The sequence below is a fragment of the Molothrus aeneus genome, chromosome 8 (genome assembly GCF_037042795.1).
Source record: "Molothrus aeneus isolate 106 chromosome 8, BPBGC_Maene_1.0, whole genome shotgun sequence".
Taxonomy (NCBI): domain Eukaryota; kingdom Metazoa; phylum Chordata; class Aves; order Passeriformes; family Icteridae; genus Molothrus; species Molothrus aeneus.
The window spans coordinates 13,521,317-13,540,412 of NC_089653.1; the positions used below are offsets into that span (position 1 = coordinate 13,521,317).

At 42.4% G+C, this 19,096-nt stretch overlaps 1 protein-coding gene across 4 annotated transcripts in view; it reads right to left on the minus strand.

Annotated features, from left to right (window-relative positions):
• RASGEF1A (RasGEF domain family member 1A) overlaps positions 1-19,096 on the minus strand; it is a 146,042-nt gene that overhangs the window by 10,956 nt on the left and 115,990 nt on the right. For 3 of the 4 annotated variants that reach the window (XM_066554259.1, XM_066554256.1, XM_066554257.1), the window contains 3 exons: positions 11,819-11,998; positions 6,041-6,169; positions 1,454-1,591 (listed from right to left, as the gene is read on the minus strand). In XM_066554259.1, the coding sequence (XP_066410356.1) occupies positions 1,454-1,591; positions 6,041-6,169; positions 11,819-11,992 (441 nt within the window). In that variant the 5' untranslated portion in view covers positions 11,993-11,998. Of the gene's footprint in view, positions 1-1,453; positions 1,592-6,040; positions 6,170-11,818; positions 11,999-14,387; positions 14,434-19,096 lie in introns of those variants that run through there. The other variant, XM_066554258.1, reaches the window with a different exon arrangement.

Below are 19,096 nucleotides of genomic sequence, written 5' to 3' on the forward strand. Positions count from 1 at the left end.
GGGGTAAATGAGGTGGTGCTGTAATTCATGGATGCCATCAGATGCCTCAGACACCACAGCACAGAGCCATTCCACGAACATGGGTTTTTCTCAAATGGCCATTATTCATACATAAGAGTGGGAAGGAAAAAGGAGAAAGAAAGGGCACAACTCTTTTCTAGTTCAAAGTAACAGACAAATTAAATACTGAGACAGAGATGCTAAATAAACCCCTGCCAAGTCCCCTTTCACAGTGCTGTCTCTGGCAGCATCCACCCCTTGGCCCTTGTCTGCAAGAAGAAGAGAAAGCTGCAGTCCTGTTTCCTCTTCCCCCCCTCCTGAGGCACTGACATTCTCATCCAGCACCCACATAAACATCTTTGCTGATGCAACACAACTGATGAACTTCCTTCACCTCACTCTGCTGTCCTAGCCCTGACTCACGCCCTGCTGACAGACCTGTTGTTCTTCATTTTCTCTCTACTTGAATCAACAAAAGCACATAATACAACTGTCTTCCTGGTTCCTCCTAATTGTTCTCAAAAATATCTTGAAGTTGTGGGTTTAAAAACAATAAGCTTCTACTTCTACAAAAGTACAACTTCACATTTGTACAAGCACTTTACAACTAATTCTCTTGCAGTTCTTGATTATACTCTTCCTTCTGTCTATTGCTGTTAACAGTGACTTTCTCAATGAACAAAAAGTGTAGGCTTTGTGAATGTTGGGAAAGAGCCAAAACTAACCAAAAACTCCAACAACCCCCCCTCCCCTGGCCCCATTGCCTCCCTCCAAAAAATTAACACCCCTTGTTTTATTCCAATTCACTTTATCTGTTTGCTTTAGAAGGTTTTTCAAGGCCTAGTTTTCTTCACAGGCTAGAAACTCAGAGCTTTTAAGACTGGTGATGGACTAGCTAGCAGAGCTCAAAGATAACTTCTTTGTGAAAATACTGTGCCTGTCACCTGAAACATTGCAATAAACTTTTTATTGTTAGAAGCTGGGAATGAGGTGCTAAATAATAAACACCTTCACCTTGGCCAAGAGTACATGTGATACAACTAGCTGGTGTGTCCTGCAGAACTTAGACATACAGAGTAGGGACAATGTACAAAGGATTGGAGTGTACAAAGTATGTAATGTACAAAGGATGGTCAGTAATTCATTATTAAATCCTCTTGAGCCATTCTAGTTACTGTCCTTTCTCCTTCTGCACCATGGATTTTTCATATTGCCAGGACTATTTTCTCTCTTCTTCTTACATGTGGTGATTAGATGTAGACAGTTCCTGCTAATGCACCATTAAGTCCATCAGGCAGCCCTTGTCCTGTGGTTACCCTGACAACCCAGCAAGTGCTGCTGTGGTTCATTTAGGAAATGCTGCCTGCAGGATTGCACAGAACGTGGCACAGTTCATGGGACACTTGACAAATGCTGCTTTAGCTCTTAGCTTTTCTTTCCTTCCCACCCCTACCTCATCACATTGTGTGATCCTGTGAGCAATCTCCTTCAACTCTTTCATGGATTTTTCATCTTGGAAATCATAGGGGAAAGTTTCAGTCCATTCCTTCAGGAGCTGAATGATTTTGGCAGCGAAGGATTTTAGTTTTGCCTAGAAAGAAACAATTAGTTGATTACTGATCACAGACCTGTTTGACTGCAGATTAATTGGCTGATAAAAGTTCACAGAAATCTAGAGACACCCTTGAAAATACTTTTCGTTAATAGTAAGTGATGGGGACAAAAAAAAAGAGCGTATTTAACTGTGCACTAGTTTCCTAAATAGTATCATTTAGCCTCCTTTGATGGTGATGTCTCTTACCAAACACTGTGAAGACATTTTCAAGGTGAGTTGTATAAAACCAGGAGGATGACAGAACAGTTGAAGTGACTTGTTTAACTGAAGTCCATGGGGTTTAAGCTGATGTCTGCCATCTGAGGCAGCAGTACTGCAGTGTTTGAATTCAAATGTGTACAGACCGCAGTACTCTACCAACCATGTTCATGAGAAACATTCACAAAGACATTTCAGTTCTATAGAATTTATCAGACCTTCCAGGCTGAGCTGTATATGAAATAAATGAATGACAGGAAAGACGTGTGCGTTCTCTCCGTGACGTCTCAGTCAAAACAGACTTTGACAATAAAAGGTATTGGCTTCTGTTCAAAAAGCTATCAACCACAGAAAGGGCAGAGAGTATTTTTTTTTTTTGGTTACCTGTGAATCTTGTAAGGTTTTTGATCAGTTAGACCTGAATTGGGTGCCAATTACTCCCCTCTCCATTGCATCAATGGACAGCAGCATCAAGACATCCAAGGGAGCAGTCTTGTAAAATGGGGAGTGTGAGTGCTAAGAACTTGTAGTGAACAAGAAGAATCAGACCTTAATTTAGGTTCTATTTATCCTCCTGCCCAGCTTGTGATGCACAGAGGAAAAAGAGGAAGCTCTGTTTGTGTTCCCTGCCCAGCTGTGTGAATGCAGAGGTCCCTGAAGGCAGCAGCTGCCTGTCCCCAGCACTGCCCAGCCCTCTGGGGACAGGAGGGCACTCAGCATGGCACTGCCACCTCAGGCAACTGCTGAAAGCCAGAGAATGTCTCCAAATGCTGCTAGCAGCTGCTGCCAAAACAGCATCTCATCATGGCATGTTCCAGTTTATCTAATCAAAACCAAAGGTCAATGAAATTAGGCTGGTTTTGTTTTGCCTTTTTTTTAATATCTCACCATTGTATAGTCAGTGATATTAATAATCATTGATAAGAACATTGAAGTTAAACCATGCACGCTTCAATCCTCAATCTGACAATTAGCCAGTGCCTCCTTTTAAGTCCAGAGGGAATTTTCTTGGATTGTTTTGGTTTTTTTAAGACCTGCAAACTGCTAGTATGCATTTCCTACCTGTTTTTGTTCACAGCATTTAATTGATGCTGCTAATGAGACAAACACAGAATAGCTGCATAGGGAGGGCAAAACCAAAACATCCCCACTCTTTTTGCCAGCAGTGTCTTTGCATTCCTGCAAAGCAGTGTCTGTCAGTGCCCCTTGTGTGGAGCTTCAAGCTATTTCTCAGCAGTGTGGGACAGAGCTCCAGATTACAGCTGCCTGTACTCCAAGCTCCCACTGTCATCTGCCTTGGGGAAAAGACAATTTATACTTATTTGCCAGGAAATGCATGGAGCCTGACATTATTAAAAGAATAATCTGTAGGTGGTGATGGATGATTAATTAGCCAGGGAGTGCACTTCCATTCAATTAAAATGAACAGGTATGTGCCAGCTCCACTTCTGTTTACCAAAAGCTGCTACAGAACTGTTTTTTAGTATTAATCATCTTGACTATCCTTTCTTTTTAATTTTTGGAACTGAAATAGGAGTGGTAAGGGCAGAAAGGTTTAAAAATCTCACCTTGGGGCCATGGCAAGCATCTCCATATGAACACTCAGTTCATAAAGAATTTATGGGTTGAATAGACTGACCCAAGCAGCTGAAGAGACTAAATCAGTCATAGCTGATGCTTTTTTAATGCTGCTATGTCCAAGATTGCTCCTTAAAGACCAGGAGCCCACTGAAGAGGTAGCATTAGCTGTCATGATTTGAAGTGGGTGCAGCATAGCACCAGGCCATATTTCATCAGTATTTTTAGGCACTGATATAGAAGGAAAAGGTTTGAAGGAGAAAAATGAAGCTTTGTTCTTGTAGTACTCAGCCAAATTACCCCAAATTATACTCCATGTACAGCTTAAAACACAGTGATTTATGAACACTGACTTCACATCTCTTGTGTCTATTTTGGAGTTGTTATGGTTTGCCCTCTTCTTATGCCAAGCCAGGCATGTTGCAAGACAAACTGCACTCCTCAGGTTTTAAAAAGCTCAATGTTTCATCAGATGCTCTTTAACACTGATGACAATAAGGTGTACACTTTCTGAGAGCAGTGCTAGGAGGCCTCAGTGCAGCAGAGCAGGGCATTTCTGTTCCATGTGCACTCTGATGGAGCCACAGCAGCGGGACAGGCTCAGGGCAGGTGGTGGCCCAGATGGAAACCTCACAGATCTGGGGGCAGCAGCAGCAGCAGCAGCTCAGTTTCCTTTCTACCATGGCTGCCATAAACCTACCAACCCACTTTTCTCCAGCCCTGCTCCAGACATGAGCCTCCCCTTGTGAGGCCTGACAGAGTTCTCTGGAGTCCATGGGAATACTCCTCCCACAAACATTTCTTTGAGAAGAGAAATAACTCTATTAATTTAAGTGTTCTGTGGATTGACCCTGTTCCTGAGACAAAACAACTCCCATTTAGAAAGGAGGGCAATAGGAAAGATTTAATGGCAATGACCTGGTTATATGAATTTTTCAATTTTTAAAAAGGAGGACTTACTGGCATACAAACCCAGAGGAAATAGTAACTTTTGAAGGGATTATATATCTATATAATTTGTTTTATATATGTATATATGTTTTTGTTTTGTATATATATTTGTTTTGCCTGTCTATATATACATATACATCCTTTTGAAGGCTATATATATATATGTAGATAGGCAAAACAAACTTCTATGTTCTCTTTTTATTTCTTACTTCTTTAACTTGAGCCATATAAAATACTCAAGCTGCAGAAAAATTGTACCACAGGTGAAACAACAGGGTTTTTACCCACTCAATAATACTATACAAGGGATTTTTCCCTGATAATTTTGCTTGATACTTTCCAATCTCTAATGCACTTATGGAGAGTTAAATTTTTTCCTTTATGGTCAATCTTAACTACTGACTTGTATGTTATAATTGATGTCTTAAACTGTGAAATTCTTGCTTTATGTGAGTAGTTAAAAGGACTCTAGGCAGACTCCAGGACACCCCAGAGCGTTTTTCTTTGCAATCCACTTTTTCTGGGTTGTATTTCTGTAGAACTCTTTGGCTAGCCAGTAATGTCAAAACCAAGAGAATGATAAGGATTGTGGTGTGTAACCTCAAAACCTGCTCGCCAGTTTTTCAGCTCAAATGCTATCCAGGCACCAAGTTGCACAGCTTATCTTAAGAGATTTGCATAAGTAAACTCGATCAGAGATGTTTAACTGCTTTTTGTCAGCTATTTCCTGCTTTGCAGCCACTTAATTAGAAGGTGCTGGTAGCTGATGATACCTTAATGGATTATGACTGTGAATACTTGAGAGTATCTCAAATTAAGAGTTTGTATGCTGTATGTGAAATGAGATTTTATTTGTTGCCATGTAGAAAAACAAATGTTTGCAAGTGCTTGTGGCCAAACTATTCTGTAAAACATACAGGTGTTGGCAGTAGAGGGCAATAAAGCAGTAATTTGAGAGGAACATCAGAAGTTCATGTATTGTTTTCCAAGAAGTTTGTGTTTAGAAGGCAGGAAAAATTTGCAGCTTATATTAAGGAGGTAGGAAGGGATCAAGGGCATAACAGAAAGGGCAGCCAGAAAAGCATGTAAATTAAAGCCACCTCCCAGAAGTGATTTATTGTCACCCTGCTGCTAGCTGAGTTTCCTGCAGGCCCATGTCCAAGGTGCCAGCAGAAGGTGAAGGTGTAAGAATGTAAGAGGAACATATGTCAGTGCAGGTCACCATTTTAAATAAGTGCATCTCTTAGTTTTTGTGAGAGGTAACTCTTTGATTTACTGCTATACTGAGTTCAAACACCCCAGCAGTAACCTGCAGCAGAGGTTATTGTTGACTCTAATAGGACGGTGAGGCTGAATGGAGAAAGGGATTTTCTGGAATCTGATTTTCCTTACTTGGTGAAAGCCCAAAAGTGCAAACCAGTTGCTGGGCAGCTTTCATGGCACACACACACTGCTCCAGTGCACTGCTCCACTCTCCTGCAGCTGCCTGGTGAGGCAGGACATAGGCCAGCAAATGTGGCCAGCAAATGAGATAAAGATACTTCAAAGAATGAGACCTAAATAGAAGTACATCCATCAACAAATCCCAGTTACAATTTCATATTATTCTTTATCAGTCTATTTAGCTTTACAATGAGGAGAGAGTGGAAAATAAATGACAGCACCACAAGTAACAGAGGGACACAATGGTCCATTTACCTTTTCTGCCTCAGTCCCCACTTCCAGCTGCTGCTTCTGTTTAATGCAGATCTGCCCCACTTTAGCCAGGAGCTCGTGTGGGTGAATGAAGACTCGTGAGCTCAGAAGGAAAGTGAAGATGTAAGTTCTCTGTGCAAGGAGAAAAAAGAAAGGAAAATAACAAGTTGAAAAGCTTTAGCAAAACTAATGCGTCTTCCTTGGAAAAACTAATCTGTAAACGATGAATGTAACTTTGCTTCATTTAAAATTTCTCTAATTTTTCCTGTCTCCAGAGAAATGCAGGTCCTTTTTAGCTCTGTTGAGAGGAAATGCTATAGGCTTCAAGGCTGTTAACTGTGGGGTTTTCCAATTATCAAATGGTTTCCTTTTAAAATGCCAGACTCTGTGCTTAATTAGTCATCACTTACCAAAGCCACAAATGAAATACATCTAATGAAGGGTGTTATGACTCTTAAACAACACTATTTAATGCTGCTTGGTTTCTTCAAGAGTGATTGATTGTTTCTCACTGAGCTGCAGAAAACCATGTATATTCCAAACCACAGCTGTAATTTCTTAATGTATGGGGATTTTCCTTCCTTTTCCCCCACAATCACTGACAGAAGTTTTCACTTAGACTGGGGGCACAGGACAATAATTTACTTTTAAGCTTGACTTTATTTATCTAGGTCTTGTTTCAGAATATGAGCACTGCTAATAAATACCAACAATGAGGTTGTCTCATTAGAAATAGCCTCTCCATTGTAATTTAAAAGCTGTGATGCACTGTATGGTACTCTGGACAAGTATCCATTGTACCATATTCTGGATCATTTAATTGAAGTGAGGGTGATTTTTTGTCCTAGTCTTGGTCCAGTGCTTTAAGCTGGGCTGCTGCATTGGGCTGTAATTGCCTAATGACAGTAGCACCTCATAAGTAATTCCATTTTTCCCTCAGGCTTTCTGGTAAAATTTGGAGTAGGGAAATTATAGGGGATCTCCTTGACATTGTATTTCAATTAACCTTTGTTATGTTTGAAATGTCCACTGTTACTTTTTCCATGTTCTAGTGATGTGACTTTGCAGGACACAGCCAAGTGCATTTAAATAGTCACTGTGAGCTTGTACCACCTCTGGCTGGGCAAGTAAAATAGAGCAGTTAAAATCTTAGGACCAGTTGTCTAAAATATGGTATCTGTACTATCTGTGACCAAATTCTGCAGCTTGTAGTCTCTAAAACAAGCTTATAATTAAACAAGAATGGCATCTTTATGACCCCAAAGTGGTTATGTGCTATCTCTCTTTAATCAGAGTAAAATGTGCTGTTAATGAAAAATGTTTTCACTTCTCTAGTACTCAGCATGCCCTATAATACAAATTTAGCACTAATCACCAATTATCAGGGAAAAAGGAATTTTTTAAAAACAAAATAAATAACACTAACCAAAAGTCACAGTGTTCTGGGAGTGAATGAAAAGTATAATATTATTAAACACATATCTAAACATACAACTCTGTCCTTCTGAAGGAGTGTAATGAAAGTACAGAATGTACAATGTGATACAGCAGCAGTGATTCCTAAACTGATGTGTTCCCTACTCAGAATGAAACAACAGAAAGAACTGTGTTGGGTTGTGAGATCTGGGGTGTGTGTCTTTAACTATGCCTACTTATCCTCTGTTTCACTTTCTATCTCATGTGTTCATTGTTGTCCCTGAACTTAAAACTGTGAGTCTGGACTATGTGGAACATGAATTTAGCTGTTGGGTGAGTCAGCTGTCGCTGGGTTGTGTGAATTTTTTTTTTTTTTTGCACTGAAGACTTGAAGCAGCCCTCACTTTTTACTGTATTTTGCATTTGAGAGATGAGATGGGTGGGGAGGAAAAAACAAAAGGACGTGACATTCTGATCCCTTCCCCACATTCTTGCTTTGGGAGTTGTGAGGGCCTGGCTGAGAGATGTCAGTAGCAGGGAACCACAACTTCAGCCACACTGCCCTGGCAGTGACCTTTGCTCTGATAAGCTGGAACACATTGTTTTAAGCAAAGCTGTAATTTTGCTTCTCACAGTAATTCTAGAGTCGGTCTCCTTGGTGGAAGCGTGTGTGATGTGGCACAGTGTTTATCCAGAGGGACTCTGAGAAAGGGCCATTCACAGCATCATTTTCCTGCTGTCACACAGCAAGAAAAGTGTCACATGACCTGTGCTTTTATTTGGTTCCTTTGATAATGTTTTATAGGATGTCCATAAAAGTTTTGAACTGGCAAGATACAGGAAGATCCAGGCCATGACAGTGTGTACTTTCCATTTTAGGTTTGCTGATGTGTCTCTGTAATTAGTGATAGCTGTACTGGCCCCATGCATTGCTTTTTCAGACAACATCAAACTTTTAGATTTCAGAAACAAGTTATCATTCCTTCTGGAATCCATCTACTCTATTTTTATTCCATTTTAAAAGTCATTTGACTGGAACTAGGTTCATTACTTTGGAAAACAAAATTGTTCTACTGTGGTCAATCAAGATATGCTGGTTTACACCATACTGGTATCAAATGGAGGGGTTTTGATACTTTAATTACTGACACAGACAAGGACTACAATTAAGAACCAAATGAAAAATGACAGCAGTACTGACCCCCCATTTCCTTGTCTCTCTGCTAGTAGCCACTCCTTATCCAATAAAGAAATTTCAGGCTGAACTAAGCCATGCATTTAAGGTTAGTGCTAGGTCTCAGGGGCTAGAACACAGTTGTTTTGGATAGTAAAGATTTCATACTAATTAGTATTTCATACTAATGTCATATGTACAGAAGCTAAATGTTATAACAGTGTAAAAACCTACAGCTTCTCAGGCAGTCCTCTAGCCATGAAGAGGATGGTTTGGAGAAGGAAATTTAGCTCTGAAGCTAGCTAGTTTGATACAAAATGATTAAAAAATGCTTCCATAAGAGATAAGAGTGAAAGTTAAGCTCCATTTATCCTAAAAGTGACAGGTATTTGGGAGGGGAGGAAAAAAAAAAATCCTTTCTGCAGTTGGGAGAATGTAAGTAGACACAAAAGGGGCTTGTGCTTTGCAAGAGAATAAGAAGCCAGATTCCTTTAGTGCCTAAAGTTGTTGCTAAGAGATGAGCTGAATTATATTAAAAAAAAGAAGAGTGTGAGTGCACAAGACTAAAGAAGGAATTGTTACTCTCTGACCCAAGAATGCACTGATGACTTCTCGAGGCGGGGAAAAAAAATAAAATTTCTCTGTGTGCACTCACTGCTCATTCTGGAACTCTGTGTTTGTGAAATATTTTCTTCAAATATTTTCTTGCTTGGGCACAAGGGTTGCAGACTGGTACATTCCATTCCTAACCTCCTGAACTCCTCTGTCTCATGAGCATACATTTCCCTATGTGCAGAGCAAGTCCCCGCACACAAACAAGACCCAGAAGAGCAGCACATTAATGCAGGCACTTATCTTTCCTGTCCTCCCTTGCCTGTCTCGTGCTCTGCCAACATGGCAAACACATTTTTGTTCTGCCTCTGTAACCAGCACAGAAAGACACAGTGTGTTTGCTCTGTCCCCACTGCCTCTTTCTCTGCCCAGAAGGTTCCGGTGATCAGTGTGCACGCAGGCAGCAATGCCTTCCGAGCACTGTGCTCAGGTGTAGTCATCAGAAAACTTGGGTGAGTATTACAGTTTCCCACTGTAATCACTCTGAAAGAAGGTAACCCCTGCTCTAATACTGCCACTGGCTTCTCTGGGTGATACCTTGCTGCCTTTCTTTGGATGAGTAGCCAGAGTTAAGACTAAGAGGTTTTGATACTTCTCTCTTGAACATACAGGACTGGCTGCTCTTCTGACAGGATATCAGTTTAAATGGCTACCCCCAACCCTCTGTGGCAACTGCCCTAAAACCACAAATGAGCATGAAATGAAGTATAAACATGTAACTGAAGGGAAATAGGAAACTTGGGCTTGAAGATAACTCAAATACAGCTTCTTCTTTATGTTGTTCAGAGCTTAATTGTCTACTCATTTTATAATTAATCCTTTCACCTAAACTGGGTGATCTGGTTTAACTAAAGGTATGTGTTGTGCTATAGAGGAGATGAATTTGGTTCGGTGCTGTTGTTCATCTCTCTTTCCCTGGAGTTACCCTTGACTGCTTCTGTTGGATGTTCAGCTGTGAGCCTGCAGTCTGTTTAACCTGCAGGGTGGGGTCCATGGCTGCTTGCTTTGGAATGCACTCTTGCATGGCATATGAAGGGAAAGCACCACAGAAACTAGCAGCATTCCAAAGTAAGTTGTAGACCCCTTACTCACTTCCTGCAACCATTTTTAGAGTAGCTGTGTTATAAATAGATTTCATGTTGCAAGGTACAATAAGAGATGTGCATTAGCAGCTACTTAAAAAACTTTGCTACACTTGTGAACTACAAGTAGCAAGTAACAAGATTCATGTATCAGAGGAAAGAGAAGGAACAGACTCCTTGGATTATCCTAAAGCTATTCATTCCACTGTTATACCACACCAGCTCTACCCGCTCGTTTCTTCGTGCATCTGTTCTACAATATGTATTTGGGGGTGTGGAATGGAGATTTAATGTCTAACAATGGTTATCCCTCTGAGTCTTAGAAAGGATTTGGTACTGGCAGCACAATTGTATGTTAGCCATGTTTAAATATAAGGTTTAGGATTACTTTTGAACTGGAATAGTAAAACGTGCTTGTTTTGCTTTTTTAATCCTAGACTGATGATTGATGGCAATTTTGCACATTCCCACTGAACTCTTACATAGAGAGTCCCTTTTTGTGGATGATGATGATTGTGAGGATGTGTGGTGTTATTTGTGAGAACTTGGAGGGACTTTATTGTGATTTAAATAAGACCACAATAAAACATTCTGCACAAATTAGACTGAGAAATATACAAGATATAGCATGGCCCACTGCAATAAACATTAAGTTTGGCATACAAGCTAGTATTGACTGCAGTTTCCTGCTCCCTTGTTAGTTTTTCAAAGTGCTGTGATATATTTCTGTAATAGCTGCTGCTTTTTCAGAGCTCAAATAGAATAGAAGTTATATAGACCCTCTGATCTTTGGCCACTTGTTCCAATAGTATCTTTCATTAATGGGCACAAAGAGTAATTTTAAGTGATGAAGTGGTATCTTAATACCCTAGGTTCAAATTCTTACTGCATACCCTAGAGTTCCATATAGGTAAGATTCACTTTGAGGACTGCACTGAGGATGTTCAGCCAGTTGCAAAATCATTTTCAGGCTCAAGAACGTACATTATTACAGCACTGGCCCATTAAAATGTCTTTGGAAAGAGAGTATTTTAATTAAAATCTATTTTAGGTTGTGATTTTTTTTTTCTGATGGCCTAACTAGGATATGCATAGAAAATTAAGGGGAAAAATACTAGAGCTGTTTTCAGGTCTGTTTCCCTAGGTAGGACCTGGTTAGTAGTTAATCTTGGCTGCATTAGAGCTAAAGCAGCTTAGAACTATGAAAATTCTGTGGCTAATGCTGCTTTTAATTGGTTCTTAAGGCACCCATTTGAGTTCAAGATGGCTTTATCTTTCTAACAAGTGCTCTCATTTAGAAACAGAATATCCCTATTGAGCAACATCTTTAATGAATGAATACTGCCAGTAAAATAAATGCATCTTTAGCCTACATCTCAATCTTGAATCAGACAGAGGTAGAATTTCATGACAAAGCAACAATTCAGATACTAATGCAATATGGGAGTACTAAACCATGGGAGTAAAAAAAAAAAAAACCTTTTGGTGGCTACTTACATCTGGGTAATAGTCCATGGTGGGCACCAGGCGCTCTATCAAGGCCTCCAGTGATCCAGAAACAAGGTTCCCATCCTGGTAAACAGGGTCCACACATCTCTCTCCCATGTCTGGCTGCACTTGCCCACTACAACTGGAACCAAGCATGCTGGAAAATATTGGCGTCTGGGGCATAGTTTCCTGCAGAAGGGCAAAGAAAGGGAGAGAGGGTTAAGCTTTCTTGCAGGATGTCTTATGTGTGGGTTTTACAGAGGCATACATTAAACACAATTACAGTTTTGACTGAAGGCAGCCTCAGCGTTCAAGCTGAGTTCTGAATCCAAGCAGTCTGCAAGCTGGCCTTGGTGTTTGAAATGCACTTTAAACTATGTTTCTAAAGCTGTAGATGCATGAGTTATAAGAATTTTCCTCACTGCACTTCATTTCTTCCTTCTCCCCAGTTTTTCCCTGGTTCTTTATGCATAAAACTAGACAGAGATGAAAATACAGAATGCTTTCTGAATTTCCAGGATACTCAAGTGGTGCCTTACTGAGCAAATAAACAAATACTAAGCCTTAATGTTCCCAGTTTTATTCATTTTGAAGTCAGATCTTTGGCCGAAATACTTCACTTGTGACGATAAATCCTTCACCACTTCTGTAGCTAGATGTAATCCAAGTCTCTGCACAAGTGCATCTTGTGCATGTAGATATCACTGGAAACAGCAGGGGATATCCTGTCTGATCAAAATTGCCATTTTTTTAAAACATGTACATGAAACCAGGAACTGGGCGACATATACTGTCATATACAAGCCTAATTTAAACAGTCTCTTTGGAGATCTTTGCTTAGGATACAAACCTGTTGTCGCAACACAAAAACCACACGAAGGTTTAGGCTTTGCACCTCCCTTCCCTTGACCACAATTGTATCACTGTACCGCAGCCTTTGAGTAAACTCTAGGGGGGTTCTTGTTTGTTTTAAATTGGCTAGAGCTTAAATCTTTGCAGAAGGCTAAACAGAACATCTTGCTGCTGTATGCAAAGGTTGAAAATGCTATTCAGCATCAAAACAGTTCCCCCTGGCTGCTGAAATAGTCAAGACTGTTTAGGAGATCAAGTGCAAAGAAGGCAGCATTAACTCTTGAGCTGCTGTCTCACTGTCTCTGAAAGAGACAAGATACTGACATAGATGGAAAGCACTTATGTAGATGAAAAGGATTAGGCCATTATCGGCACCTTTAACCTGACAGCTGTTTCTAACTGCGCTCATCTCCTGCACTTAAGTCTTCTCCTGAGCAATTTTTTAATGCAAGGCATATTTTTCCTCTCAAACTCTCCAAAGTCAATCATTCATGTTTACAACTGGAATACAGAACATTTTTCTCCTCTTAGGCACTGATAAATGCTAGGTGCACTGTGAGGAAAAAAATACCAGTATTAACAGAACTTGTTTATCAAAGTGACAGATTTACTTGTGTGACGCTGATAAGTAGAACTGTTTTGTGGCTTTTACCAAAAGACCATTGCGTACATACGTGATAAGAGACATAAGGGAAGTGTAATTCCCTGTAAGATAAATATAGGAGCTGTTTAATAGCAACCAGGGAGACCACAAAGAGGAATGGAGCTCAGTTTCACAAGTTCAGGACATAGAGTCCAATAAAATAGAAAATGCAGGATCAAATGTCATATCAAAAGAAATGAAAAATGACAGTTCTGCACAAAAGCACATTAAGGTTACTTGGTATTTTACAGATTTATCTGTTAGGCCTGAGCTTTGCAGTACATAACACCGAGAAACGGCTGAAGCTAACGGCTTTGCTATCTGTACTATGTAACTCGCCAGTAATTTGCTTTTTTCCCTTTTAAGGTCCATAGCAATACAGCCCCAAGCTGCTGCTCAGGATGGTCTGGCTGTGATGAGCACTTCTGGCCAAGAACTTGAAGTTGCACAGGGCTTTTAAGCGAAGCTAACCCCTAAACAAATCCCCACTGAAACGATGCTTTAGCGGGAAACGATCCCCGCTTTTGCCACCAAGCCTTTTAACTCCTTTAGGGCGCTCGTTGTTCCACCAGTTCGGTTTTTAAAGACCCCTCTGGGGCGCAGCCTGTACCGCTCCCCGCCGCCCTGGCTGTCCTGCCGGGGCTGCTGCCGCATCCCGCGGTGCCACCGCGCTCCCGGGGCTGTCCCTGCGGGAGGGCAGCGGGCACAGCGGGGCACGGTGGGCACAGCGGGCGCGCTCTGCCGCCGCCACCCCGCGATCCTGGGGCGCTCTCCTCGCTGCCCGCGCCCCCAGCCCCGCTCCTGGGGCGGGAGCGCTGCGGCAGAGCCCCGCCGCACCTGCCGCCGGCCGTGCCCTCCCTGCCGCCGGCCGTGCCCTCCCTGCCGCCGGCCGTGCCCTCCCTGCCGCCGGCCGTGCCCTCCCTGCCGCCGGCCGTGCCCCGGGAGCCGCTCGCTGGCGTTCTCCGTGCGGCGGGACCCGGCGGGGCGCTGGCTCCGCCGCAGGGGCAGCTCCGCGCCAAACCCACCCGTGCCCTCCGCGCTTACGGGGGTTCCCGCCCGGCGGCCCCCGGCCCCGGCGCTCACCCTCATCTTCCTGGCGCGGCGCTCCCGGCGGGCGGGCGGGCGGGCACCGGGCCCGGGCTCTGGGCTCTGACAGCCCCGGCCGCCCGCCCGCCGCTCCCGCCCGCCCGCCTGACGTCAGGGCGGCCGCGGGGCCCCGTTGGCTGAGCGGCGGCGGCGCCCGTTCAAACGGGGCCGCGCGGGGAGGGCGCGCCCGGCGGGGGTGGCCGAGCACCTTTCTGCTGGGAACACTCGATATTTCCGCGTGGTTTTGGGTGGGAGGGTTGGTTCCCTCTCCCCCCCGCTTTTGTTTTTTGGTTTGTTTGGTTTTCTGTGTTTTTCCCCCCAGATACGCGTTCTCCAGCCGCCAGCCCGCCCGGCTGCCCCCGCGTGTGCCGGGGCGCAGGGAGCGCTCCCGGGGCCGGGACGCGCTGCTCCGGGAGCGCGGCCGCCCTGCCCTGCCCGCTGATAATTGATTTTATTCCTCTCTCGGTCGGGGTTTCTCTCTTCTAGGTGCCTGAGCCAGTCCTGGGCTTGTCCCGAGCCGTAGGGCTGGCGCGGGACATGCCCCTCTTGTGTCACACACGGGCACGGGGTCTGTCAAGAGTCTGATCTCCCTTGGAAAGGCTCCGAGGTGCATCAGTCTGCCCCACAGAGTCCCTCACCTGTACCCAGGAGCAGCTGAGGGCTGCCATCTTTTCAGCCTTTCCCCATACAAGCACATCTTTCTTGTCCTTGATAATTTTATTTGAATCGGGATTGGTTTAGTGGTTGCTACATTGTCTCCAGTCATTATTTAGGTTTATTTTTGTTATTCAAATTATTTACTCAATTGCCGTGTTTGAATATGTAGCTTGAATACGTAGCAGAAGGCTTCTCTAGTTTCCATGGTGATTAACGTAGGAAAAGCCTTTTTGGAAGTAGGTACGCCACTCTAGGTAGGTGGGCATGGCAAATGAATTTGGGCACATGCACGTACTTGGGAGTGTAAGGAATAGATTCATGATTGCTCACGATTTGAGGACAAGCACTGTCATCCATCCTAAACACATCTTAATTTTAGAAGGATATGTAGCTACTCATCTTTACTGCTTGCTTACTAAATTCCTTTTTGACTTCCAAATTCTAACAGTTCTGCTATAGACATTATTTTCCTTATTTAAAATGAATATTTTCTTTTAAACAACTACTAGAAAAGTCACGTTTTTTTCCCCCCCTGCCAAGTCTGCTTTGCTGTTAGTCTCAATCTTGGCTCTTAGCTGTACTCCACAGCCTTTAGAGTGTGCAGGTGCTGTAGCAGATCTGATGCCTGTTTATGGTGAGGCTCTGCTCAGTTACAGCCCCCTGCCTGCCATGGACACCGAGCGAGGTCCAGGCAGCAGTCTTGGGCTGGAATCCAGGGAGTGGTGTCTGCACTGCCACTGTGTAATGGTCAGGTAAATGTAAGGGTAACCCACAGCAGGGTGAGAGACAAGCCTTTGTTAAGCCTTGTTCAAACACCATGAAATTCTTTATAAAAGTTATCAAAAGCAGAAGGTGAGAACTTGTAGGCTCTCACTGTCTAACATGAGAGTATTTCTTTCTGAATGCTATGAATATCTTTCAATACCTCTTCTAGTATTTATGGCTAGGAGCAACACCAGCAAGCCTGCAAATAAGTATGCATGAAAAACAGGTATTGGATTTCATTCTGTTTCTGTGCTAATCTGTTTTCCAGCCTTACTCAAACATTTGCTGAGACTTTTAGAAGAATATGTCCATTAATCTTAGCAAAACATACCTAGTTAATTGAGCTCTAGTCACAGATTCAATCTGTTGTAAAAACAACCCCTGATCTTTTTGTTTGTTTGGGGTTTTGTTGGTTTTAGTGACATCAGAAATTAGATCTGTCTTGTCAGTGGAACTAAGAAACGTAGGAAGATTAAGATAAAATTAAGGAAAACGATGCTAGCTAGGCATGTATCTATTCTGTGGTGTTTTTCCATATTTCTACATTTGGTAGAATACGTATGCATGTATGCTCCTTTATATATATGTTTATAAACATATAAACAATAAATATAAACATATACATTTAAACATACACTTATCAACATACACATTTGTATGTTTATACAAATGTTGGGGGGTGTGTTAGGATAAAAGCTCAGTAAATTATCTTCTCCTTTCCTAGGATATGTGACGCTTGGTTTTGGGGACACTGTATTGTGCAGTCTTGTTGGAAAGGTAGTTTTTACAAATCAGAGGAGCTGAAGGCCTAAATTCAGCTTGTACAGCATGTAGCAGATGAATCATGTTATCATTTTATTTCATTTCATTTCCCTTCTGTAAAGTGTGGATGATGACCTTTAGCTATCTATATTCTGAGTGTTGAAATCTGTTGATACAGAAACTCTCTGAGGTCTAATTGTTTTTGTAGTTATGTAAGTTCTGTTCCTCAGCAAATTGCTTGCATTTCGAAGATGTTTCCATCAGGCATTGCCTCATGTTGCTGGTGGGTGGACCCCAGAGCAGTTTAATCAGCAGCAGAGCCTGTTCTCATTCTGTGGCTTGCTTTTGAGGTGACAATGCTGTGGTTCACTTGAGCTGGTCAGAGCAGCATCTTGCTGCAGAGTGAGTCAGCAGCAGCCACACCGTGCCTGCCTCACCCTTCAAGGTTGCTTCAGCCTCTCTGGCACTGGCCAACATCACCCTAACACGTTCCATTACCTTGTGATTAATGGCCTGGATTGACACTTGCAGTGTTTGGGTTCTGTTCTTGCTCATGCTGTGGACACTAGACTGACAAATTTTTTTAATCTCGCTGTGCCCTCAGTATTCATCTGTGAGATGCTGATAAGTGATTTTCATGCTGTTGCACTTACTTTGTATGTTTTTTATATTTGGGCAATAAGCTTTTGCTTTATTGTGTTGGGATACAGTTTCCAGTACAGTTACATCTCATCTTCAGTGCAAAATTGCTAGTCAATAGCTTGGTAAAAACAAGGAGTTGTAGCAAAGAAAAATGGATGAAAATAAAGGAGAGATCAATTTGAGAGTGAAGACTATAAAGAGAGTCAGGGAAGAAGAAATTCGAGTTTTTTCTACTGGTCTTAGATAACAACATTTTGGAAACAACTTGTTCAAATGTGCCTGTGTGTATATTTAAAATGTAATTGTAGTTAAGAAAAGTCAGTCATTAAAAATGTCATTAATGCTGATCTGAGGCTACAAAGTCAATTATAAAGGGACTCTCCTAGAAATGCTGTCCTTGGAGCTTTCATTGTCAAGCTACTCGAGTCCCTCACTTGGTCACTTCCACACAAGTCTGTTAATAATGAATCTTTGGTTTTGTTTTACAGAGTGTGTCAACATGCTTTAAAGCCCCAGCATCTGCATTGTAGGAAACAAAGAGGGACAAAGCCACAGAAACTGGCATTGAAAACAAACCTAATTGTGTATGGCATTGTTCATAGTGTTGATTAAATACCAACGCAGGGTCGAGTCTTCATCTGTCCATTCCCACCCTTTTATGCACACAGTAGGATGAATACAGCACATTGCTTAGGTCTTTGAAGCACTGCTGGGTTTATGCCTAGCCTTGTCTCTAACTTGGGGGGGATGTCTGAGCTGTTGCCCAGAGCTCTCCAGAGCTTTTGCAAGTGGCCAGGGTACAGAGGGTGACAGTGTGTGCATGTTACATCCTCTTCCCCTGGTGCATTGTACCCACAGAGCCGTGCAGAAACCCTGCTGCATGCCTACCACCTTTGCAGATTACAGCACAGTGTTCTGCTTCTTGCCATTGTGGAAGGCTTTAAGGCATATACAGCTTGGTACTGTCATTTAATACAGCAAAATAATGCTGTATTAAAAATGGGTGTTACAGTCATGGCTTTTATGGATTGGTGGCCTTGGCTGTAGACTGAGCCCTTTTATTTGGACTTGAGATGAGGAATTTGTCCAGGAAGTGCCATTAAACTCCACAACTGTGGCCTTAGATAGGGTTTTTATATGGGCACATGTTACTAGGGATCATTTGTAAGACTTCATAATTAAAGGAGTAGAATGAACTTAGAGCTTCAAAGCCTCAGGTGGCTGCGTTCAGAGAGCATTTGGGTTCTGGTCTTGTTCATAGGGCTGCACAAGTGTTCAAGGTTTCCTTATTGTACACAAATTTTAAGATTTAAAAGCTGTTCTCAAACCACTTTTTGATGAATTTGAAGACTTCTAAATTTCAGAGATTGACGCTGCAGGATAACTTGATGGTGCATTAATAACTTGGCAGCAGATGGGAGTGGGAGGAAAGAGTTTCAAATTGTGGTTCTGAACTGAGCAAAGCTTTATAAGCTTGAAGCAGGGTTGAGCATGCTAGCCAGCAGTCTTTGATGATTACTGACCATGCCTTTGTCTCCCTCTCTCTGACCTGGGGCAGTATCTTTCCATATAATAGTTTTGTCTGAGCCGATGAGTATTGTAGTTTGAAAATGGCATTTTCCATTTTGAAAATGTTTTGCTGAAGGGGTCCTGACCAGCTCTACCCCTTAGGTATCCAGCAATTTTAAGAGCAAACCAAGATGAAAATACAGGAGCAACTTAAGATGTGGTTTGTTGCTATGTCTGTTCTCAGTTCTGTCTGAAAGGGGAAACTGGTTGTGAAAATTCTGTTCTGTATCTGTGGAGCAAACTGTGTTTTCACTGGCATAAGGGCAGCTCTGTGACACCACTGAGAATAACTCTTTGCTGGGCAGGGTGAA